Below are 27,069 nucleotides of genomic sequence, written 5' to 3'. Positions count from 1 at the left end.
AGAAAGCAAGTGTTTAGAGTTCGAGCGGAGTGGAGTTGAGTTGAGTTTCAGCCCGGATGGATGGATGGATGGATGGATGGGATATACTTTCGAGCTCGGCAAAGCGAGCGGAGCACGCTCCAAGTGGCAAACTCTGAATCTGACAGGATATTGCGTCCAGGGGAACAAAGGGGGTCGCGTGTCACAGATTGTCGGATCCGAGGGTGCGGGTCGGAAACTGGCGTAAGCCAACAAGTCACGTGGACAAACGCCAACTGTGTTGTTTCACCGTCGACGCCGACTCTCCACGGCCCCGGGCCATATTCCCGCCTTCGTCACCTCGAAAACCGACCCGTGAGACCGGCCGGCGTTACTTTGAATTCGGTGAAAAGAAGGGGAGCTTTGTTGCGGATTGGTGTGAAACGCCGTAGAACGGCCGATGTGATGCAAGAAAGAAAATATCGAATCCTCAAATACGATTAAATCTAATCGGTAGAGTTATGGAAAGATCGAAACACCGAAAGACAAAATATACGAAGATCAAAACGATGAAAGAAAAAATTTTAAAACGCTGTACGATTTTTTCACGATTTTGAATTTCTCACGTTTTTACTTTTCTACTTCTCCGTTACTTCGATTTTACCCTTTTTTAAATTCGATGAATCGAGTTTCTGTTTTTTGCAGATATCTATATGTTTCAACCCTCACCCTGTTTGGTGAAACTGCTTTGATCGAGGGGTTGACGATATTTGAAATCCGGTAAAGAATTTTCAAATCACTGGCAGTTTGGTAGAAGTTATAATAAATCCCGGACTATGCGATTAGTTAAGATTTTTGGAAATCATATTCGAACTATTAAAATACCAGAATATCTTCAAAATCACAAATAATCTTTGATATCGCGTGAAATATCATCGAATTTCGTAAGGTATTTTCACATCACACGCGGTTCTTTCAAAAGTTCTGTAAGAAAAAATAAATAAATAAATTTCGTGCCCTGTTGGAATCGTATGAAATTTTTGAATACCCAAATAATTTTCGTTTGACAAAGCTAAATCTTCTCGAATTTGATGAATTATTTTCAAACGACATGCAGTTTCGTCGCACGTACATAAATTTCATAACATGCAATTTAAACATCATCTAGAAAGCCCGAAAATCTTGTGGAATCCTAAAAATTCTATAAACGATTATTGAAATTATTTGAAATCTGCTCAAATTACACAAAATTTGTCGAAATATTTGCGAATTGTTTCAAATTTCACTATGCAACGATTTCATTATCGAAAATCTACTAAAATTCCCCAAAAACTTCTTCACGTTACGTGAAATCGTTTAAAATTGTACGGAAAAAAATTCCAAAATCGCTTCCGGTAATCATATTAAATTTTTCTTTGTTGTTTATCCTGAAAATTGACCAAAAACTTTCAACCTTTGGACAATTTTTTATCGAACAAATCTATCATCAAATCAATGTGAATTCTCGCATAAAAAAATTCTCTTCGTTAATAACATCGCCTGAACAATTGAGTAATTTGATAAAATATAAGATCGGTCGTAAACTGCGGTTAGAATTTTATTTTCGTAATCATAAAATTTTATCCATTTCGATCGTAATTACCACTAATTTTCAATTAAACTTTCAACGATATTACTCAACGTACGTTTCACGTCCGGTGAATTTCAAAGAAATTCGTTTCCACCAGAGTTGACGAAATTATTCGAGGATTTTAATTAAGTGTCGCTCGGCCTCCTAGGGCGGGTGGACAGATGGCCTTGTCGCTTTTTAAACACAATATCAATCTCTGGGCTTGCACGCTCGGTTGCCCACCAGGGGTGGCGAAGCCTCTGATGTCCGGTCCTCGGGCTGCTCAAACTGACCGGAGAGACCTCGCCGGGCGCGAAAAGCGTGCCTCCGATTTGCGCACTGAGAGAAATCTTTAGTTCCGTTTACCGCTCGGTCCTTAACTATTTTCATTTTTTACCACAACCGACAAAATATGGTTCTAGGTACGAAATGAAAATTAGTAACGATTCAGGTCATTTTAAATCATGAACTGGAATGATTTCAAGTGGTTTCAGACGATTTCAGACGATTCTAAGTAACTTCAGATGGATTCAGGTGGTTAAGAATAATTTCAAATGTCTTTCAGCGATTCGGTGTGACTTGAAATGATTTCAAGTCTAGATATTCCATAAATTCAAATGATATCATCCGATTTCAAGTATCATCCGACAATTCACGTCATTTCAACTCACGAATCCGAATAAATTCAAGCGGTTTCAGATGATTTTACAAGGTTTCAAGTTACTTTCAATAACTCGTGCAGAATTCCTCTACGCGGAAATTAGGCGAGCAATTAAGAAAAGCCTTTGCGCTCATGCCCGGCCGGGTTTTCCCCGTGTAAAATTTTATATTCACCGACCTCAGACGAAAGGCAGTCGAAGCGCTGATTCGTTGTCGGATTTGAGGGGCGAAAATCGGGGGTCGGCCGGAAGTCGTCTCGTTTTCTTCCCGCCAAGTGTCGTTTCGCTAGAGAAGAGCGGTTTGCTCCGCTCGGGCGATTTAATCATAACGAAGGCTGCGGAACCGACCCTCTAATAGAATCACGCTCCTTGGCAGTGTGATCATCTCGGCTAACCGGTCAAGCTAGTCGCTAATCAAGGGCCGTCCGCTATCCTAGGCCAAATGTCTAGGGGGTGAAACGGAGGCGATAAGGGTCGTAATTAGCCGCTTTGAAGTGGGTTGCTTCTCGTTACCGGTGGTCGACCGGCAGGTGAGACCCGAAGACCAGGACCCGCTCATTTAAAGTCACTTAGGGGACGCGGCGGCGACGACGACGAAGCTTCGGTCAACCCTTTGCCCGGTTTACTAATTATTTTCCCCTGAGAAAGGCGGTCGGGAGTTCGAAGAGACGAATTTCCTTCTTTAACTTTCCGTTTCTCTGTTTTGAGAGAAAAATTGATGTCATTGTTATCAACCCGAAAATGAAAAGTTCACTTTTCACCAGATCTCCTCGTTTTGAAGTTTAGAGAATCACTTCCAATCATTTTCAGATGATCGTCGAAATTATTTTGTTCCGACAACATCCAGAGAACGAGTCATCGGTTTTTCATCACTTTGGTCTCAATCGATGTGACTTTTCCAAACTTAGAACTGATCGGATTTTCGCTTTCATCGGTTCACTACTTTTTCAATTATTTAGAGTAAAAAAATTCCACAAATCAAATAAAAATAATGCTATGTTGGATTGTGTGATGTTGGAGTGAATACGAAGTCAGCCTTATTTTTGCTTAGTAGTTTTTTTTTTTTTTTTGAACTCGTAGTAATATTGATAAAGAAAATGAAAGTTTTGAGAAAATTTACGTCGAGTCTTTGAACATTGACCGATATTGACTGGCTTTGATAAAACTGTGGAATCTTTAAAAACTGGCAATTGGAATCTCGCACAACTTTTTAAAACTCACCCAACTTCTTTCAATTTTGTTCCCGATTGAATTTCCAAGCTACGATGAAAACTTTTTATTTTAAAAATCCTGAAATACGGATTTCTTCAAACCAGTCAAAGAAAGACGTACTTAATATCCAAATAAAATTTGAAACCGAGATAACGAAGTCATTAGAAACGATTACGAAAATTCTAAAACCAATTTCTAACTCTCCTGGCGTTCGTAAGTTATCGTTTTATTTTATTTTTTCCGTTCCTGTTCCTGTTGCGTTCTCCTTGAGATTCCACAACTTTTGAAAACAAGACGCGCGTCGTCTGTCGAAACAGCGTCGAGTTATCGCGGCATCTGCGCTGGATTCGACGTAGAATAAACTTGGCTAAAAGAGGGTTTGGTGAGCATCTAGTCTCTCGTCCGGGGTGCCGAAGGTCGGTACGGAGAGGAAAACTTCATTTTCTGCGTCGAGTTTGGGGCGGCGTCGAATTCTCGCCCCCTGCAGGAGGGGAGGATCAAGCCCGAGGGGTAGCAATTAACACGTCATAATTAAATATGGGCCAATTTCGGAGCGTTTTAAGCTAAAAATAAGGGTCGAAACGGTTGCCGGGTCAATCCGGAGTCGGAATTTCGGACGTACCTCATTTCGCGAGGCTCGACGAATTAGGTCCGTCAGGATTATGGAAATACTCCTCTGTCCGTTAATATCTTCATCACCAACGGACAAAGAGACGCTTCGCGGGAGAAACGCGAGCCCCGAATCTCGCGTTACGGGTTTTGCATACTACTTTGTTTCCACCCTCCTGATACGCGCACCTCGAAATTAGAAACGAGGATTATATTTGTAATTTTACATAACACTCGTCATTTCCCACCTTGCGAATATTCAATTCTACACATTTCGCACAAAGTTCTTTCAAAAATTCAGGAAAATATTATTCATCTCGACGCTTTCGGGTTGAAAATTATCTAGAGAAATCAGCAAACTGATCAGAATTCTTTGTTCTTCTTATAATTTGGTTATTTCACTGTGAAAAATTTCATTTGCTCTAGTGACTAGAAAAATTCGGTGAAACAGGTATCGTTAAAAAAAACCGTTTGAATATCGTTGGAATTACGAAAAACGAGGTACGCCTAACCATTTTCCGCTATCGTCGATCCTTTTTTGGTTATTGCAACGCAAAATAAGTTTGTTCGGTTTACTCTACTTTTTTATTTAAACAAGGCTTTAACGTCAATTTATTCTTGCACAAGCATTAAATTTTCGCAACACTTACGCGAAAATATAGCAACAGTGATCGTAATGAGCAAGAATAGTAACGGATACTAGACGGTCCGGTAACAGCTATAAAACTAATTTTCATTTTCTACCTAGAACTATATTTTTCGATTACGGTGAAAAATGAAAATAGTTAAGGACTGAGCGGTAACTGGAAATAAAAATTTCTCTGAGTGTTGATAATTTTTTTATATTTATTATTATTAATGTTGTTGTTTTTGTTATTTTCTCTCTCTCTCTCTCTCTCTCTCCCTCCTCTCTCTATCAAATTCAACTCAGGAGCGTAGCTTTCGGTCAAATTGCTTTCGAGCCCGGCAAAATTTCACCGTGAATTTTTAATTAATTATTCATTTAACGAGGCGAAGGTGGACATTTTGCAATAACAATGTCCTTAACAAACAGCGCATAACAGCGCATAAACAACAATCGTCACCGCGATTGAGTCAGGCGGTATTGCGTTTTCGGAATATCAACAACGTTTATAATTTAATCCCATACAAAATTGACCAGTTATAATATGCATATACATATTATCTAGGATACTAGACAAACCAACGAGGTGACCTTCACCGAAATATGTTGGTATTCACAAATGTATTCAAAGATATTCGAGATTCCTGACCGTGAGATACGCGCGGCTCGATCGATTATTATCATAATGATGATTAACAATCACTCGCTTAATACGATGTCATTGGCGAAAATTTATCCTAAACAAGTAATTTTTCTCACTTTCGGCAAAGTCGCCGAGGCAATCGTTATAAGGTCGAAACATTTCGCGTGATTTATAGCCGTCTCGGAGATACTTCTCAAAAATTGAAAAAAAAAAAACAAAAAAAATGCGAATACTTACATCTTCGCTCACTTTTGCCAAACATATTCGCGTGCGATTCCGTCTCGACTGGATCGAGACCTGCGATCAAACTTTCGTCAGCGATCGACGAGATCGAGAATGCAGGTGTTCCGATTGAAAACGTGGCGATATGTGTAATCGGCAAGGTATTTACCGCATGCAGGATACCAATTTACGCAGACAAGAGTAAAGAGAGTAAAACACGCCACCGCAGTCTGTAACATCGACTGTACTCTGTAGATTGTCGTGACTTTAAACCGCGGATTATTTTATATACCAACTCTATAATTCCGTGGCCGTAAAAACGACGGTACACGAGTCTTGTTAACGTTACGATATTCCTGATCGTTGCATTCGATGACGTGAATAATAATCAGGTTAAATTATTTTCACAACATGTTTGCCAAAACTTGAGATCAAGCCTGATTTTATTCGATTATTATATGGATCGTAGAATCGATCGTTGGATGATCCTGCTTTCGGAGATATTAGATATTGGAATCCGATATCGATTTTCAATCATCTTAAATCCGATTCACGCATCGAACACACCTGTCGATTAATTATTGACCACACACTCGTGTAGTTCAACGATTTCTGGACTGACCGGTTATCACATCGGCTCCAAGCCTCGTGATTGAAAATTGAAAGGCAAAATTCCGAGTTTCTTCCACGACACACTTTGCCGTTAGGTGGAAGGTAAATTGTGACGTTTAGTTACGGTCAATTTGAAATTAAATCAGCAAGAATCGTTTCAGCTGTGTGAACAACTGAATTAGCTGCACCATAAAAAAAAAAAAAAAAAGAAAAGAAATCCCGAAATACTTAAAATAATATCCAGTAATTGCAAAGTAATTATGGTATAATACGTTCCGCAAAAATTGTAATAATAAGACTTGTTCCGACGTTGCGAAAGCTTCTTGCGAAATATCGCATCCGCGACAACTTTTTGATCCTGCGCATTTGAGCGGATCGTTATGTTCTCGATAACTCTTGTTTATCAATTAATTGATCATCGGCACATTTAGGAATCGGGGTGTTTTAAACATCCGGAATAAATCAAAACGCCTGGTATATGTATAAATATATACACAATAAAATGAAAATATTCTGGTAAATTTGGCTCAAAGTCGCAGTTTACAATCAGTGGGTCAAGGCGTGGGAAGCCACCGAACGTGTGTGTGTCTCTTTTACACGTGTAAGCCATGGGTACATTACGATAAATACGTGAAGCGTGCATAATTACAAAGTGGGTAAAAGTATGCGCGTATATTCCACGTGTAGACAAGATACGCAAATTAAGCGGCGGGAATTGACTTGGTGTAGTAATAATTGAAAGGCGCGTTGCAACAATTAACATATAAAAATCCCAAGAATTTCTCGCGTCTATTAATACTGTTATTACACATTATATAATAGACCGAACACGAAGCTTTGGATTGTTTTATGAATGAATACAAATATGATATGATATACGCTAACAATCCGATAAATTAAACGAATTAAATTAACGAGGCAAACGTTTTGTACGGATATAGCGACCGGTTTCCGGTTTAACTCATTCGCTTTTTCCGTAAATTATGTTATACGATCTTGATTTTCATCAAATAGGAGGTAATATCTTATGAAAAATCGATTACCGCTATTTATTTTGAATACGGAGAGAAATTTCTAGTTCCGGTTACCGCTCGGTCCTTAACTATTATCATTTTTTACCATAATCGAAAAATATAGTTCTAGGTAGAATATGAAAATTAGTTTTCTTGCTGTTACCTGAAAGTCTAGTATCCGTTATTATTCTTCCTCACTACGATCGCTGTTGCTAGAGTTTCTTGCAACTGTTGCGAAAATTTAATGCTCTCGCAACGATAAATTGACGTTAAAGCCTTGTTTAACTAAAAAAGTAGAGTAAACCTCACAAACTGATTTTGCGTTCCAACAACCAAAAAAGGATCGACGATAGCGCAAAGTTGTTAGGCGTAGCTCGTTTTTCGTGATTCCAACAATATTCGAACAGTTTTTTAAACGATACCTGTTTTACTCAATTTTTCTAGTTACCGTAAGAAATCAAACTTTCCTCAGTGTACAATTATTCTCACGTTGCGAGAAGAAAACTTTGAAAAAGTAAAAAAAAAAAGAAAGAAAGACTCATTTTCTGTAACATGTCCAAAAGATCTCAACATCGTCCAAAAATTCTGTCTTTACTCAAATAAAGACATTTTTTATTTTTTTTTTTTTGTTTTGAGACAACATTTTCATTTTTAAGCGAATGGGTGGCAATCAGGCCTTACTGACTCAGATTTTGTTATTTTTTAATTTTATTAACCTTGAGGCGGATCGCCCGGAGCGAAAAATGTGAACTTGACCCAGGCATTGCGATCCAGAGATCATTCAACTCTCATGTAACAACGTTGCGCATACGTGCAACTGTAAGTTTAACCCCGGGCAAAAATATTCGCGTTTATACGCGCGTTTCTCTGCGCGTGTGTGTGTGTAAAGCGTCGTTACCCAATTCCCGCATATCTTGATTCTTCTCACTTGTATAATATTGATACATCTACTTTATGGTTCGCGTATGGATAAACGAAGGTTACTTCACCGCGTTTGACGGGTCGTCGAGCTGAGTTCAAGGCTCGTTGTTATAATATCAGACGGTATAAGTCCATCGAATTATTAATAAAAACTTTTAATCCCGACTCGACGGTAACGTTAACTTTTTTTTACCTGAAAAACGGGACAAAAGTAGCGTATTATTCCCTATTAACTTTATTTCCCTAATCTGCGGGAAAAATGTGACACTTTTCTCCCGCGTTTCCGGGAAATATGAGTTCTCCGACTTTATTCCCTTGTCACATAATGCATTATTCGTGCGAACGAATAAGATCAATGTTTAAAAATATCTGTCTCGTCTTAAAAATTCAGATTTTCTTCAACCTGCACCCCCATAAATTTTTAGTACACCACAGAAATACTTAGGGGGTTGTGCAACGTACAATTAAACCAGTGCTTTTTTGGGAAATAGGGGAGGAATTTTGTGTTTACCTTTATAACTGGCATGCGTTTCAAGGGGTTGGTACTTATCGTATGGTATGTAAAATTTCTTTTTTTTTTCCAACTTTTTTTTCTCTCTCCCAGGGAAAATCATGCAAAACGGTGTTAAAAATTAAAAAAAAAAATACGATATTTAAATACATCGTGCATTCGTTCAATTTTTCACAACATATAAAACAGACACACAACTTGTTAAACATTTATACTAATCGTGCAAGATATACGTTCACCTTGTTTCACGTTTCGTCTTGGATGTTTTTTTTTTTTTTTCTTTTCTTGCCTTGTTCTTTTCTTTAATTGTTAAGTAAATTACCCAACTAATTGGGGTCTTCTACCTTTTCCCAGTGATTTATAACGTACAACATTACAGGTGCTATGTACACCAGACTGCAATTGTGCGACGACTTTCGCTTTGTCAGGAAAAATTAATTATACCGTCCCAAACTGATTGTAGATAAGATTAAATGTATATATATATATATATATACATACGTACAAAAAGGAGAAACAAAAACACACACAACCACAAAAGTAACCAAAAAAATTCGAACAATCATAATCGACGCACCATGCAGTAATAATTTGTGTATATATATACAATATCCCTGCCACAGGGTAAGTTTTTAACACACCCAAAATAAGAAAACAAAAAAATAAGTGAAACAACAATAAAAAGAAAAACACACACCTGAAGAGGTTATTCAATAATGATAACATAAATAGCGTTTATTTATAAATAAGTGCTTGTGAAAGTGTGACTTGTTTGTGCTTGCGAATGTCCGTGTGAGTGAGAGAGAGAGTGTTAATTAATTCGTCTATAATTTGTAAAAAATATTATACAGATAGACAGCGTCCAAGTGTTTCATGTATGTTCATGTGTGTGTGTGTATGCCGTACACATATGCATATGTACGGACGTATGTTTTTTTTATACAACGTATGTTAGGAATGCGCGGAATCGAATCTTAGCGTCGTTTCCCCGCATTCGGATCGACGCGACGCTCTGAATTTTGCCATTTTTCGTTGATTCATATTTTCCTTAATTACTCCCTGCAACCTTGGCGAAGATCTCAGTATTTCTGGTTACCTGGGGGTACAAATCCGTAGCCACTAGCACCGACGATCACGCCGCTTGTCTCATCGCTGGGTGACGGTGGACCGGCGGGAAATACGACTGGACCTAGGACCAAATTAACCCTCTTTAACACCACCCTCAACTTTTCGTTTTTCATTGTACGCAAATTTTTTACTTTTTTTTTTACCAATCATTTTTCGATTTCTCGTTCCACGTGAGTCGATTAATTAATTAAACTTAATCAGACGCCAATGCCGGATTCCGCTTTTGTTTCATTACGTATCCACAGAACTTGTTTATCGTTTAAGATATTTCGCGTGTCAAGCAAAATCGATATTTTTATTTTATAGCCCGGAAGAATTTTTCTATTGAATTTAATCATACGAGTAACGAGATTGACAAGATCTATAATCCGATTATCATTTCATCCGTGCACAGTTTTTACCGTTTATAGTAACAAAGAAGTAGGCATGATGAATTCAGGAAACGAAATATCCTGCTGAAAATTACCGTATTGTCAATGATAAGTCATTCGATCGTTAAACTTATACGGTTACAAATTTCTGGAAAAGGTGATAATAGAAGCAAAAATGTAAACGAAAAGAAACTAATTCGTATAAATGTATCTACACCGAGTTTCAGAACGTTTAATAAATTAACTATAATAATGACTATTGGCGTGCATAAAGTTGTTTTAAAATTTACTGTAGCGTATCGGGATTCTCGTACTGTATACATACAATATATATATATATATATATTCTAGCAACTGCAGTCTCGGTAATCAAGTAATTGAAACATGTTACATTTATAATTGACGTTAAATAATTACAGGCGAGTGTTACACTATTTGTGTTACATATATATAGTGTCGAGTGAGAAACTGCCGGCCATTTATTATAAATCATTTGAAATCGGTAAGATTGATATTTTCACACACGAAATGCGTAGTGCGTGCGTATAAAAGGATATATTTAAATGCATTAGCCGCGTGATCTTTGCACTCTGTTATTACGTTATAAGTTTGTATGAAAATTCCAAGACGAAGAAAAATGAATAAAGTAGGAAAAAAACAATTCACCGTACCCAAATTAAAGGTTTTTTTTTTTTTTTTTTTTTTCATACACGCGTGGAAACTTGAGGTATTTTATTCGAAATCGGTTGTCGATCGTTATAAAATTGTTGCATAACGTTGCATTATTTAATTGTATATCTGTGTATAAATCCGATATACACATTTATGACATGGTTAGATAAATATTTTACAAACGATGTAATAAAACTTTCTAAACGTTTAACGACTCTGCGATAAATTACAGTTTGAAAAAGCTAACGGCGCGAAATTTTGACAAACTTATCGTTCGGTTGATTTTTTGGAAAAATTTTTCTAATTTTCACCGTCACTGCTTTCTTTCTGGGATGTTGGAATACCGGAACAAGTCCACTCTCATCTTTTACGGTCTACCGATTAACAACCGTAACGATTTTAAGAGTTGATCGTTTATTCGATGCTTTTTCTCCGACTTTTTGCCTCAACGATTTACAAAAAGTGAAACAAACCACAGCGATTGAATGAATGAATAGACAAATATTTAACCAAAAAAACAGGACCAGGTATTCCCACGTGAATTTATCACCGAACAACGAGATTAATTCGTTGCTTCCTTGCAATTAAAAAGTCAGGATAATCTCCTCCTCCTCCTCCTCACCTCGGTTAGATCGGGGGTCCCTAAGGCCCGAACTCCTCTGAGGGTAGGATCCAATTTCGGCATATAGTTGTCTGTAATAATCCTGGGCAAAGACGCCGGCCAGGATGGCGAGGAAACAAACTGCCAAGGTGATCTGAAAAGCACAATAATTCCTGGGTTTAAATTCGCTGAGCATTGGACAAAAATTTGTTCTTGTTTTTTTTTTTTTTCACGCGTGGCTGATACGGCGAGTTTGTTTCGAGAGAGGAGAGAGAGAGAGAGAGAGAGAGAGAGAGAGAGAGAGAGAGAGAGAGAGAGAGAGAGTTTACGCGTTTGGTAAAATCCGATATTGCGTGTTTTCGAATTTTTACAACCCATCGAGGTGAGACTTGTAAAAAATTTGTTATTGCGGTTGGTAAACACGTTCGCTAAATTCCACCGACGTCTTGCTGGATTCCCTTTTTCCCATTTTCTCTATTCGCGGTAAGCAAGAACTTTACGACACGCAAAGTTGAGATGAAATTTAGGCGAGTCTTGTATATTCGAGGTTTGAACGAACTTCTGCAACTGATTCTTACACACGTGGGAATTATAGAGAAATAAGAGAAATGAAAAAGGAATAAAGAAATTCAAACCCGATGGTATCGCGACAAGTGTACGTAATACCGGGCAATATAAAACAAATAAACGAGCGGGAGATGAAGTCAAAAAAATCAAAATGTAAAAAAAAAAAAAAAAATCTTACGCCGTGAGAAACTCGCTTGGAATTTCGGAGAAATTGTTCAAACCAAGTTGCAAAGAAGACATCTTGAGTAACGATTTCGGATGTGCAGAAACATTTCGCGCTTAAGCTTGTCTGATTTTAATACGTAACGTATATGCCGTATGTTATTCAGTATTAAGTAATGAGCTATAAAATTTGAAACGTTTTTCTGTAGCCGGAATAATTATCGCAATCAAGTTGAAATATTAACGATCAGTGTTACACCGACAGGTAAATAATTTATGTACACCCGTAGCGGCATTGTGAGAAATATTATTTCAACTAATAACAGGCCCGCAACGGGAAGCGGGAAAGTTGTTTATTTGCAAAATAAGAAAGTCCCGACGGCAATATCATAATTACTCCTCGTAATCCAGTCGCTCTGTGCACGCAGTCTGCACTTTTTATGCGTTCACTTTGTCCCCTGAAACGATCCGAAAATATATCAACCGATCAATTCGCGAGTTGGATTGATATTTTGAAGATAGATCCGATCGCGGGTTAATTCGGAAAAGAAATAAACGAACCGCAGCTTTTGCACCCGGGTTGCTAATTTTTAGTTTCACTGTTCGAGCTGCGAGAAAGGGAAGAAAAGGAAGAAAACTAGGCGAGTTTTAATTTCCAGGTTTATGTTATCCCCGTTAATAGACGTGTGTTTACGGGCCACCAGACGCAACATGTGGGCCCATTATCGCGATCTTTATACTTTCACATTTCTATAAGGTGTTCCTGAACAATGGCTCGATAATTATAATGAATTTTTCGCTAAACCGATTTAACGATCTATCGATAACCGTTATTACAGCGAAACACCGCCTTCGCGGTGTAAAAATGATCTTTCTCGTTTCTTCACGGGTCGGGAAAAGAAATTCGCTATGTTTCTAGGAATAACCTGTATTTTCTAGAGGGTTGCGTATAACTCGCGACCTGATTTACGAAAAAATAACGACAATCGCAAAATTATTTCATATTGCAATCGGACATGTTCCAGGTTATTATTCGTACAAGTTAAACATTCGTCAAAAATTTTTCACTTTGGAAATTCAAGAAATAGGAATATTCCGTTCACGGGAAATAGATTCAAACATTTTTTTTACAAGAAACGAAAGAGTCTTTCAATTTCTTCGAGGGAAATAGACGCGTTGATTAGGTGTGAGCGGCACTCTTAGCTGATCGTCGGACTTCCGTGTGACCGTGCGACTTATCTGTGCAAAACAGAGCATGCAGCTTATTCCGTACCTTTCGAACCTTCACGTACGGATGTGTGCTGGTTCGTTTTACGCTGTACTACACGGGGTTTGTTCGACGTGCGATTAGACACCGTACGTAATAAGCATTGCTCTGCGATTGCACACCCGCGTTGCGAATCCACAAAGTTAGACTAACGTTGCGAAGTCGGAAAGATTAGAAATTAGAGGGATGGCAGTGTGGATTTTTTTGAACATACGAATCGATTTTAAATTACGCGGAAGGTCGAAATGCAAAGTTTCGAATCGTCCGAAATTCGACGCTCAAAGTTCCGAAAGTGCAAAGTTCCAAAAAGAGATAATGCAAAGTTCTGAAATTGGGAAAATTAATAAATTTGAAACATCGAAATTCCGAATGATCCAAGATTTTCAGTTCTATGAATTTCTGGCTTGGTGAAAATTCACCACTTTGATCTATTTTACCGACTTTTTACACGCATCCGCTGAACAAACTACGCTGTACGAGTACATTTTAATTTTTGGAATATCACTTTGTCGAACTTAATTTTTCGAAATTTTATTCGCAACTATCTGAACTTGAATTATCAGAATCTTGCATTTCGAAATTTCGAGCCTTCGGGTTACCGGCAATTCGAAACTTTGTTAATTCGTAAAAGTTTGACATCTTTACTTCAACTTTCGCCATTAAATAATTCAAAATTAAAAAACTAAAACCCCGCCCCCATGAAACCGAAATACGTGACCCTTCAATTTTCCAATCCTTCTACATTTTCAGACCCATCCAGAAATTGGAATCGTATAACCGAACGATACTCAAATTATAGACGTAGATATACGACTATTTCATTGTTAATACCACTGCTTTGTATTTTCGATTAAATACACCTAAGAAACGGATGAATCAATTAATTAAGGTGTGAGCATAATGAGGCCTGCAAACCGCACACCGACTACCGTTAATTCCACACGATAATTTATAAGGTATTAATGCAGCAGCAGGCAGCCGATACGTTCGCCCAGTGGAGCCGAGATATATTGGACATGCTTTCTAGACTCGTGCGATGTATTATGCCTCGGCATATCAGGCTGTAATGCGAAATTAATCCCAATCGCAGATCTCTTATCTAAAATTTTCAATTCGCAAGTTGAAGTTTAAGTTTCCTTTTTCCAATTTAATCGCAATTTTAAAACCAACGTTTTCCCGTTTAATTATCACAAACGTCTCGCAGCGTGACAATTAATTGTCGCGTTACACGACCGAGGGACAAGATCGTTATATTCCGCAACGAGAAATGTGCGAAGAATGTTGGATGGTAATTATTAATTAGATACGCACGATGACAAGCTAGACGCGGGAAATTCAAATTCCCGCGATATTCTGCAACCTCGAATATCGCGTGTCGAAAAATTACGACAAAGATGTCTCGATTTTGAAAGGAAAAAGTATCGCGATCGACGTCCAGCTTCCGAAAATTCGCGCTGCAGTTTTGAGATTTTGCAAACTCCCAGCTACGTTATATCTATAATCAAGAAATTCGCGATACGATATTTACGGCTGTCCTCATATTTGCGTAACCAACCTCGCCTCCTTTTCGCCGAGCATAACAGTCTCATTGTCTTCGCGTAATCCAACCGAAACAGCTTAAAATCCACGATCGGTAAAATGTGAAAGTGCGGAGTGCCGATCGAGTTTGTTCAACGAACCGACTTGCGCTTCAACGTCCGCGGTGGCTGAGGACCGATTTTTTCAACATCCCCCAAACCGGACACGATTATAAACAGAATCACCGATCGTTGAAGCATAAAAATTCACAAGACCGCGACATGAAATTCGTACGTGTGGGTAATAAATGAAAAGAACGTCTTCTTTTATACGAAGGCAAAGATTCGGGGTTATAAAATATTTTCGCAAATTTCATTTACCACCGGTTGTTACGAATACAAGCCGCTCGATACTTGCCGCGTTGCAATTGACTCGAGTTATTTCTCGCACTGTGCAGTCGTCGTGAAGTAACACCGACCGACATCCTTTTATTAGCCGCAAGACCCCGTGCCGAGCGAATTCGCAACCCGATCTCTCGAGTGTCGGAATCAGATACTGTGTTCAGCGGCAAAACGCAAGGCTAGAGAACACAGTCGGGGCTTGTCCGTAAGAATCCAGGCTCAATAGTCACGGTTGACCGAATCGAGTCGACTCGACGCGTGTACGTCGGGAGAACTCAAATCGCAGATATTGGTCAATAGGTGGAATTCAGCTGATCGTGAATGCCAGGCAGTTGCAATTAAACGGCGCCAAATCAAATCCCCCTCCTCAAAATCCTGAATGTTTGAAACGATACGGTGGAAGCGAGATTCTGTGTGAATAATGCAAAAAAGGACAATTTTTTTTCAAATAAAGAGACAGCCGAAAAACGAACGATAATTTGCGACACGCGTGTAACGACGGAGATACGTGATATCGGTGCTGCAAGTGGCGAGTGGAACTAATTTCATTCGTTTTAATCCACCGAAGAGAAATAACGAAAGTTCGAAATATACCCGGCAAAGTGTAGAATTGATTGACAGATTTCACTAATCGTGCCGTTGCGTGTATACGTGTATAAATTTATATATAAATATGTATGTACACACGAGTGTGTAAAGTACGAGACGTGTTTTAGGTGTAGCCGGTGCAGAACAACGGTTTGCACAACGTATAATGATACGCTTTATACCTACACACAATAATAATTTCCTTATCTATCAGTGCCGATCGTGCGGTGCAAGAAGCAAATACCTTTGACTCTGGACAAACCGCGAGTTTTATTGCGAGTATACGTGTAAGTATGCCCATTAAGACAACGAAGAAAAGTTCAAGGATATTATAGCTGTCAAAGCGAGACGGAAAGACGGAGACCTCCGGCTTGTGGCTACCATAATTTTTGGTAACTCGCTCTCAAAAAAAGAAAAAAAAAAAAGGACCAGAGTTCAACGAAAACCCGAAAGCTTCGTTTTAATGCTTAAGTCTTTCAGTCACGGTGGAATTATCAGTGTTCCACCTAAAAATCATCTTCAAATTATCTTTGATACTTTTCTGCAAGCTCAAAAACTCCCGGGTAACAAGATTCGGTCAGAATTATCGAATTTTGATTTTCGAAGTTTTTTTTTTCCCCCATTTTATGTCCGCCGTATCGGATCCGTCATCTTGGATTTAGAAATTATTAAATTGTGATTTCAAATTCGTGATCAGCGATCCCAAATACCCCAGAGTTACAAAATTCAGGCCAAAATATTGAGTTGAAAAATGTGCGAATGAAGAGAAACAATTTCGTTCAACAAATTCAAAAAAAAAAAATACGCTACTTGAACGACAGACGAAAATCGTCAATTCCGATTGATTTTTTAACCGATTCGAATATCGAGTACCAATTTAGTTTACTTTTCCCGGTACAAGATACACTCGATAATCGCTGATCACGACATGAAAGCGAACCCTGAACAAGCGGCCGAGCCTTTCACGGACGATTTTTATTTGTCGTAGAGACAGTTGCAGGGATTTTTTTTTTTACCTCTGTATAGTGCAAGAAGTTTCTGATGTAATTGGTCACTTGGCACGGTTCCTAACTAGTTTCATTCGCCACCGTAACCCATAAATCCGCCGTTCTAGATACAAAATGAAAATGGAGGATCTGGATAATCTTAACTGTGATCGAAGAATCGGATGATTCGTTATTCAAAATATTGCAGCAAAACATAATTTACACCAGTGAAATAAATTCAGTAATTGTGCAGTAACTTCGACAGCCGTATTGAATTTATTAGAAAAAAAGTTTTTCGCCAAATGACTCGCCAATTTTCAACTTCCGATTAAAAATAGGAATAAAACAATTTGCTGTAAAAAAAACTTGAGATTCTCTAAAATTTTGACCGTGACAATTTTTCCTCCACGATCTATATTTTCTGACTTGAATCATAAATTCAAGATGGCGACCTAAGCTCCTGTGGAATCTCATCGAATTCCGGATTTATACTGTCGATGACCTTTTCGAAAGATTAGAAAACGAAAATAGAGCTGTCAGAAAATAGAAATCTCAAACGTGTGTGTGTGTGTGTTTTTTTTTTGATTTTTTTTTTTCTTCGTCGTTAAACCGACCGGGATAAAAATCTTTCCGTTGAGGAGAAGGATCGTAATAATGAATGACCGTGTCAGTGGGCCATTTTCATTCCCCTTCCTCCGGTTGACTGTCATCCAACATCCTCCTCTTTAAGAGCCTGGAAGCGTGTTCCGCACGCCTCCGGCAAGGCCGAAGCCAACATCGTGGGTTCGACCTGTTTTGCCGAGGGCTATAATAATACGCGCGATATTGCCGTGTATTTGCCGCGCTATCTCTGCATGAATGAATCACCGTTTTACTACGATTTGCTCGGTTTGTCGTTTGCCAGCATCATCGTTATGCGAATCATTTTAATTGCCGATTCCCTTTTTTTTTTCTCTTTTTTTTTTTTTTTAACACCAATTTCAAGAACGAGACGGAGACGGAGACGAAAAGTTTTGTTTTATCTCGTTCCCGATCAACGGTCAAGGCAGTTTACTCGTTTTAAATAAAAATCAACAAACGTCTAACGTATGCGCAATCTTGATGTATTCGACTATATAATGTCAAACAGACACGGATCAATTCATTCTTTTTCAAACTTGTACCGATAAGATTACGAAAGATTGAATATACCTGATTTTCATAAATTTCCTTCTTGATTCGTGTAATTATTTACTTGTTTATTTTTATTCCATTATATATACAGTTACAAAATCGCGAATAATACTTTCGGGGTCAAATTTTAAACTTTTAAACCCACTATCGAAATATAATCTATCTTAAATATAGGTTCAACAATTGCGATTAACAGCTGGCGGCGGAATTTGCGAAAAAAATTTAACATTTGTAAAATTAGCAGCATAAATTCGATATTTACTGTTACCAGGGTAATTTACAGTGACTGTAAAACGCGACAGGTTTACGGATAATTCCGATTGAAACTTGTCAGCACCGATGACTACGTAATATAATATAGTATGAAATAATGATCGAAGTGTCTCGACGCAAAATCATCCCGTATAAATTACGTCGTTATATTTATATTCACTTTCATTGCGACAATCCTCGCCGAGCGTGCGTTTATTTTTTACGACGTCTTCGCCTGACGGGAGTTTTACTGGTCAAACAACTGTACGCAAGACAAGAAGAGAAGTTACATGATCGCTCGAAATTTCTTCACGGTTTTCGCCTCGTACACACTTGTCAGTGTATATACGTACTTATTATATACGTGAACTCGAGACACGACGCAATGACGAAACACGATGTTCTAAAATTATCATCCATGCGTACAAGTAACGCTTCCTCCGTTATTGTTAAAAAGACAAAAAAAAAAAAAAAAAAAAAAAAAAAAAAAACGTCAACCTAAACACGTCTCGTAAAAAAAATGTCGAAAATTGTATCAAATGTAAGAAACCATTTCCCGAGATTTCATTTCACTTTCAGGGGGTGTGTAAAGCCTTTCCAAATACCGTGTATTGTACGAGTATACTTACGAATTTCATGTTGTCTTGTAGTTTTCCTTTTTTTTTCTTTTTTCGTTGATTTACTGAATTTTCCTCGTTTTTCACCCGCACTGTCGTTTCGATTCGCCGGCTTAACGAGTAAACTTACTGAGGTAGCAGGTTGCGTTCTTACAACAACTGTTCGCACCGTAGGGGTAAGGCACACTGTGTAGCTTGGTATCGTGTTCTGTTCAAGGTGGGGGCCCGACTGGGACTTATATCTATCCGACGGAGGCCACGGGCCCCCCCGCCATCCGGTTATCCACGTGACGGTCAAGGTGGCCTGAGCCCCGGGGGTAAAATCGGGCGAGAAGGGTTGTCGCCGGATTCCGGAAGCGCGAAATTCGCCTTCCTCGTGCCTGTTTCTTTTTTTTTTTTTTATTTTTTCTCTCGTTTTTTTCACTACCGCAGTGAGAAGAGCCCAGTTTTTATGCCCGGAAAAATATTCCTCGTAGAATAAATTGGCGTCGTTACGATAAGTATATACATTAGCGCTCAAAAAAGTGTTTTGAGAAAGATAATAATTGAGTTAATTGCATGCAGGAACAAATTATAGAAATCGGTAGTATTATTTTTTGAAACAAATTCGATGTTCTACATAATTGTTAAAAATTAACTCTCCATTACTGGAAAATAAAGTTGAAATAAGGAAAAGTAAAAAAAACGATTCATCAAAGTGATAACGAATTTTATATTATCAAAATACTTTTGAGCGCTGCTGTGATAAAAAATTTATACTCCCCTATTGCAGCTACAGAAATCAGTTTAACGCTATAGTTGAAACTGTATTTTAATATATTGTAACAATTTTCGCTTCGGCCAATTCCCCCGATAAGCTGACTCAATAATTCAACAATTTATTTTCGCAATATTCTTCGAACTTATCTACACTCAGGCATCTAATTTGTTAATTTCGCACGAATTTATTTACTTAGACACTTTCGATTTCGCATCGGTATAGCGCCATTCGTTTCTTTCGAGCGTGTTTCTTTAGCGTATATTCCTCGCTGTATTACAGCCTTGATAACTAATTATAAACTTATATGTACCGCTTTATCGCGGGGATGAATTATTTATGGTATACACTTATTGTGGACGCAGATACGGTTCCACGGACTTTGCCGTCTTTGCTGATATGTGACTCAGGCTGTGCCAATGTCTTACCGCAGACCGTAGAATGCCCCATTTTTTTGATTATAGGTACTAAAATTGGCAAATGAATCCAGTTTTAACCCTTTCGCGAAATATTCGAACGGATAATAAGCATCGTAATTACGGGGAAGAAATATATTTGAGGAAAATTCGACGGAGTAAAAAGAAAATGTGAAATATTAAAGCTTGCAGATCAGGTTAGCTATCAATGACTAATTTCGTTTGGATTTCTAAATGATTAAATTTTTTTGAGCCACCTACTCACTGGGCAAACAAAAGAACTCGTCTTTTCCGCAAAAAAAAAAAGAACAGAAGCTTAGAATTTTTTGTTTTTCAAACCATTTCGCAAATTCAACAGAATATTATATACGAATAGTTTGAGAAGAAGCTCATCAACGAAATTGGAATTTGGTAAAATCGAAGTAAATCGTGTAAACATTAAAAAATAGCAGTTATTTCTTTCACGGATAAATAAATGTTAAAGCTTCTTTCAGGTTGTAAATTATTGTTGTTTTTTTTTCCCTTTCGCTGATACGTTGAAAAATTAATTAATCCATAAAATATTTACACGATGAGTAATCGCTCAAAGAGTTGATTCATGTGCCGCGGGGTGGTCTTTTTATAGACGCGGCCGCACAAGTTAATTAAATCTCGGAATCTCAGACGATCACGTAGATAAAATATTATTTTCTTTACTTTTTCATACTCATTTTCTTCGCTTGGCCGTTTCTTTTCCACGACAAGAACATCATCTCATCAGCGCCGATATGAATAAAAATACACCGTGACTCGTACGACGGTGAAAATAACAAACGATCTTGAAGAATAATTTTTATAATCGTAACAAAGTGTAAATGTACGGAGATTATAAAATCTAGGAATATAATTTCTGTACGTCGGTGTGTGTCTCTGAAGTTAATTACGAATCTCGGATGGTGTACTTGCGACGTGTAAAAAAGGGCCAGATATAAGGAAATTATGCAATCGTACCGCGTCACTTCCCACAAGGTATTATAAAGTTAAACGCAAGCATTATACGCGCGTTCGTTTCACTTGAATCCATGCGATGGAGTATCAACGTAATGTAATGTAATGTAATGGTAATTGCATCTAATTTTCAGGTGGAATCCGGACCTGGTTATGGTCAATGCCGGGGCAATTACAAATTAAAACCGATTACTCCTGTACGATAGAAACAATCTAAACATCTTTACGACGATGATAGCTGGCAGCATAGCTTATACCGCAGGCTGCCTTGAATGATCCTTGAAAATATTACACGGCAAAATCCATAAAATCTCACGATTTTTAAATTACACATTTCGTAAGTATCCGCAAGGAATGCGGAAACCGCATTCACCAGAGAGAAGAAGAAGAAGAAGACGAATGTCAAGAAAGAAAAAAACACAACGACGCGTTGACAGAGTTAAAAAAAATGAACAAAGTGTCCGGCCTCAAGAATGAAAAACTCAACGTCTAGACTTGCGTTTTTTTTTTATTCTTCTCCTAAGCTCATTTTTCTTTTTTCTTTTTTTTTCATTCATATATTTATTTTTTCGCTCAATGCATTACAGTTTTTTTTTTTTTTTTTTTTTACGTGAACTGTAATACAATAAATTGAATTACTACGGTACACGTATAACGTATCATCGAGTCGCAAGCTACTCTTCGTTTATTTTCAATAACGAGGAAGGTCGACTCTTTTCATTGCATATTTTGACAACGAACGCGTTTCGTGCAACAGCAAAAGTAACGGCAGCGAGGTACGAAACAAATACGAAATCGTTTAAGATTCGCGATACGAAAAGTCTGCTGCACAGAAGTGAGAAAAATAAATTAAAAAAAAAATAAAAAAAGTCAACCAATCGACGTTACAATCTCGAACAGCGATCGTCCTCGCCATATATGTACATATTATATATTTGGCTAAAATCTGAAATTGCGCAAAATTTTCGAATGTTATTGTAACGTGAAAGAAAATACACCCATAATGACACATTTTTTTTATACACGTACAGACAGGCCTTGGCCTCGACTTAGGCTTCGCCCACCGATTTACCATGTAAAACGGTAGCTTATCGGGGCGTCATCGTCACATTTCGTCGATAATGCGCGTAGTACAACATTAATCGTATAATAATAATAAGAAAAAAAAAAAACAATAATCAATAACCAACCGATTAAAGAGTTGAAAATATTATCGATCAGTTGCGTCACTCGTAGAGCATAATTTAGAATTTTGGCGAATAGTACGGAAGCGATCGATGTCGACCTGATCGGTTTTTTTTTTCTTTTTTTGGTTTTTTATTTTATTATTCTCTTCTCCAATAGCCGCGATTAATTTCACCGAACAAATGCAAGGAACAAAACTGTTTCTGCATCACTTCCGTAGCTACAATAGACGCGATTTTATCGCCGAATCCTTGACTGAAGGATTTTTTGCACGATGATAAGGATCGCCATCAGCAAGGTTCGCCTCGTGTTATTATCCTTTCGCGATTTTTTACCATCCAAATCGCTCAGGGTTTGCCTTACTGCACGATATGTCCATGGAAAGTGTTCGGAGTGAATTACCGAGAGACAATGAAACGTTTTTAAAATCACCAGGCGAAAATTATTTCAACGCGAATGAATCGCGGAAAGAAATAAAAGATAAGAAAAAGCAAAAAAAAAAAAAAAATAAGAAATACACTTAGCCTTAGCCCGATAATTAACGACGATTTTCATTAATCCTTGTGCAATATTTGTACAAATCTTATTGGTTATTATTATAATATACCTGTCCGCGATCGGTTTCCCAATATTGGCGAAAAAAACGCTTCTTTTCTCCCACACCTCGTTCCTCATTTATTTATTTATTTATTTTTTCGATTTCTTATTTCGCGTTACTCGTCAAGGATTCAAACGCTCCGAGTCTCTCACTCGAGATCTCAAGTATCACGCGGTCTCCGCTATCACTGACACTCGAAACTGCCTGTTTGCACGTGTTGCACAAAAATCGAGAGTGTTAATAGAGCTATAAATCCCGAATATCAATCACCTTCACGCAGCTCTCGAGCCGACTCGACAAAATTTTACCTGCGTAGTCTCGTGCGATCCTAACGAAACGTAAGTAAAATACGCAAAGATGATTGAACATTGACGCAAGAATTTAACCGGGCGATGAAATTATGATCGAGAGGCTTAAACGCCGTCGAAAATCGTTACTAATTAACAGGCAGGATTCGATAATCAGCGAACAGCTGGCTATACCTAAATACCTCCGGGCTCTTGGCTCGTTCAATTAATTACCTAATGATTCATGTATAATATGTATTATGACAGAATTTGAATAACTAGTCAGCCGATTTCTTCTTCTCACATCTGTTTAAATCGCGCCAGCTAAAAGTGTTCTCAACTTCCAGTCCTGAGGTAGAAAAAAAATTAATCGTACTCGGACCCTGATTTCGATGGTTTCTCTGCCGTATTTATTGCCTCTAAATTGACTCTTTCCTTGACGCCGATCACACCAGGTGACGAAAGAATCGCCGGAGCTCCTTGTCTCCGTGCGTCTGTGCGTGTAAAATGTAATACATCGAAAAAGAAACGAGTCCAATAAACTCACCCACTGATCTTGAACCAGTTAGAAGCCTGCAACAGCCGGAGTGAGTCAGTGGCAATGGCAAAGATATCGGTAATCGTCTATACTGCAATTTTTCGTTATATTACGCTTCGTAATCGTAACGATCTATCGATTGCCGGAATCCGTCCGATTCGACAAGACAATGCCTGAGACGGCTGTAATCGCGTCTGGATAATCAATTCCCACTACAATTTTCTCCCATGAAATTCCGTCGCAAGAGTTAATCTCGTTGGCAATTACCATCGGTCGGTATTACGTGATCATTGCCTACTTTGTAACTCGGCAAAGTCCGTGTACTCAATCTTTTGTCGTCGGTCGGAAGTTGGAGAACCGACGGTTTCCGGTTCTGACGTGTATTCCGTACCGTGCGACGCATTCGTACCCGAGTGTTTAATTCCTCCCCCCCCCCTTGCCTAGTTAAAGTATAGGCGTAACTACTATATGTATATTGTTACGACGTTGATTGACGTTTAGATTATACAGAAATTTTTGTATTTTATGAGACACGCGGAATACCAGCTTCCGGAATCCGAGTAACTCGCGGAGAATATGAACAACGAAGGCCAAGATGTGGGACATTAGCGTTACATTTGCATACGTATGAATTATCGGCAAGTTAATTGGAACGTTTTTCACACGGAATCACCGATCGTAAGGTCCTTCGTTCGGTAAATTTATTCTTTTAAATAGGTGTGATATTTATGTAGAGGAGAAAAAAAAAAAAAAAAATAAAACGGGAAACGGATACAAATGGAAGAGCTAGGATACACCTACGCGTTTGGCGTAATGCATTTATTATATCCGTGGCCTTTCATACTTAACGTCGCTCCAAGGTGCCGGGTAAAAAGTTGCCGCAACATTTACGACGTGTAAAACGCTAATAAGCCCATTAACGGATCGATCAGCTGTTCCAGAAAAACAATTTCCTCTTCCTCGAGCCGTAGAAAAGTAATTACGTACCCAGTTGCACGCACTTTAGAGACACACGCAACTATGTACGTTGAAAATTATCAAACGATTTCCATAAATCGTTCAACACATTCCGTCATATCAAGGGCTGACCAATGCAGCTGCTGGAAGGTTTTCACGCTCTTGATCACGGACGTAATTACGCCGATTTGCTGCATTATTCGATCTGCGATTGCCGATTTTTATTTTTTTTTTTCTTCCATACTTTTGCATTGATCTACCTGATCGATCAGCTGGCAAGATCGGCACTCCGGCATAACGGAAAAGTTTCGAATTTCCTTGGTGTTGGGAAAAATCGGTAAACGATCTAGGGTAGATCCTTGACGGACGATACTTTTGAGGAGCGGATTTTGTATAATGAATTGTTTGTACCGGGTGAGCGAGTCGCGGAGACAATTTACTCGATCGGCCAATTAGTCCGATCCAGGTTTAATGAGCGATCAACGAAGGCCGAGATCGGATCACGCGTATCGCGTTCTAGGTATAGTACACCTGATCGAGGATTATGCAGAAGGTGAAACGCGGCAATTAATATCGATCGATTCGATCAGATCGCGCCGTCGCGTCTAGCTTCTAATTGAAATTCGGAACTGTGTTGCTGTTGGGCCCAGTTTTAGACGGTGATTTTGGTCGCTGGTCTCTGCTAATCGAGATCAGCAGCCTTGCACTTAGCCTTTCTAGTCTCTTTCCGATTATACGAGGTGACTTGGCCAACTCGACAGCTCGGATTCTCCATTCAGACTGAACGCCGGACACGTACGATCGATAGCCGATCGCTGTGCACAGTCTGTCGATCCTTGGCCTTCGGACGAGATTACGAATCCGATCTCTGTAAACTCGAAATCGTTTCAGAGGAAAAAAAATTCAATTTCTCAATATTTACACTTAACAACGATTTTTTTTTTTTTATTTTTATTTGCACTATGTATTCATTTACCAATTCCGTCTAACTTCTCTAAAAATCATAATTTTTCTCAAATAGTCATCAATCTGAGTTTTTCTGATTTTCTCTCTGTTTCTTCTTTTTTCTTATTTAACGAGGGAATAGAAAATTATACCCGAATTTCAAACAATGCCACGTAATGACTTGATTGATTACAATATTCGAGGCGTATCTAACCTCGTGTGGCAATTCCTTTCTCCGTTATACGTATACTGTTAGATTCGTTAGCCGCATGTGTACTTATCTATATATATATATATATATATATATATATATATATATATATATATATATATATATATATATATACGTGTATCCGTTGAAGAAATCGAGACAATTTCGGGATTTTAGTACCGCGACAACCGGGCACAGATCCTGCCTCGTAAATCAACCGATTCTGTCTCTTACGACAATCTGTATTACCTGCACACGATGTGTGAGGTAATAATTGGTGACAGTTTTTACAGAAAAATTTCACGCGATCTATTTTCAACGATGCCGGGTGTGGATAATTTCTTTAAGAATTTTAATACGAATATTACAACTAACTAACTAACGGTGATCTTGATCGAAGTTTTTCTCATTGTATTGAAATTACAGAAACGATTTGTAAAGCTGCAAATAATCCAGACTAATGCCATTCGAATTTTAGTCTACATAAATTTCGGAAGAAAGTTTCATCAAACTTTATCGAGTATAGATTTCATGGACTTCGAAACAATTAAATTACGATATTGTCGGGCACTTGTAACTTTTTTTACCGCAAACACTGGACAGTAACAAGAAACGTTGAGAAAATTGTATGAAAAAAAAAAAATAAACAAAAAATTAATTACAATTCCAGGTTTCAACCGAAGAAATTCAATCTGTTGCAGTATAGAAACGATCATTATAATAACAGTCGGCTGGTATAAGCCGGTAGTCTATAAACGAATATAACTATAAAGGTATTACCGTTGCATAAAAATAGAAATACTTGTGTGATCATGTACAGCGTGTAATAATAATTCTTTGGCGCGTGGGCAAGACGTGAGTGAGTCGTTGAGAAATTGTTCGTATCACTTTTTTTTTTTTAGCGACAAGTTTCATTTTCATTTCCAGTCACGAGTTCGAGTTTTGTTTGTTTATTATTTGCTTCCTTTCATTTTTTCCTTCTTTTATTAATAATATTCGTTGTTGATTGTTTTTTTTTTTAACCTGTCACCAAGAGCGCTGCACTTTCGATATTCCAATCAAACTTCTTTCACCCTTTGATCCTCTGTGCCAACCGCTCGCTGTATGGCGAAAATTTAATGTAAATTTCGTATTATTTAAAGCAACTTCCCACAACTGGGTTTTTGACCTGCAGCCTCTTTCATCTCGCTCCTCTTCTCTCATTGTGTTCGCGCTTCTGAAACTTGCGAAATTAAATGAAACCGCACACAATTCGTGCGTGACAACTTATAGCTCAATTAGTTTCTGCCTT

The 27,069-nt window shown here is 38.2% G+C and overlaps 1 protein-coding gene and 1 pseudogene across 1 annotated transcript; both read right to left on the bottom strand.

Moving 5' to 3' along the window:
* Window positions 1–9,308: 9,308 nt before the first annotated feature.
* On the bottom strand, window positions 9,309–19,108 carry LOC124302543 (uncharacterized). Its single transcript, XM_046758814.1, has 3 exons — window positions 18,910–19,108; window positions 11,388–11,520; window positions 9,309–9,783 (listed from the first exon to the last, which is right to left on the bottom strand). Exons 1-3 carry the CDS (start codon window positions 18,916–18,918, stop codon window positions 9,674–9,676), a joined length of 252 nt encoding a protein of 83 aa, XP_046614770.1. The 5' UTR covers window positions 18,919–19,108; the 3' UTR covers window positions 9,309–9,673.
* Window positions 18,928–27,069, bottom strand: part of LOC124302544 (angiotensin-converting enzyme-like) — a 28,297-nt pseudogene continuing 20,155 nt past the window's right edge.

This window comes from Neodiprion virginianus, chromosome 4 (genome assembly GCF_021901495.1).
Source record: "Neodiprion virginianus isolate iyNeoVirg1 chromosome 4, iyNeoVirg1.1, whole genome shotgun sequence".
NCBI lineage: Eukaryota > Metazoa > Arthropoda > Insecta > Hymenoptera > Diprionidae > Neodiprion > Neodiprion virginianus.
Note: the sequence above shows the minus strand (reverse complement) of the source record. Positions and strands in the feature narration are given on the sequence as shown.

Coding starts and splice junctions, on each gene's coding strand:
- LOC124302543 (XM_046758814.1), bottom strand. Junction 9,784..11,387: donor GGACCCCCGATCTAACCGAG/GTGAGGAGGAGG, acceptor ATTTGGTCCTAG/GTCCAGTCGTATTTCCCGCC.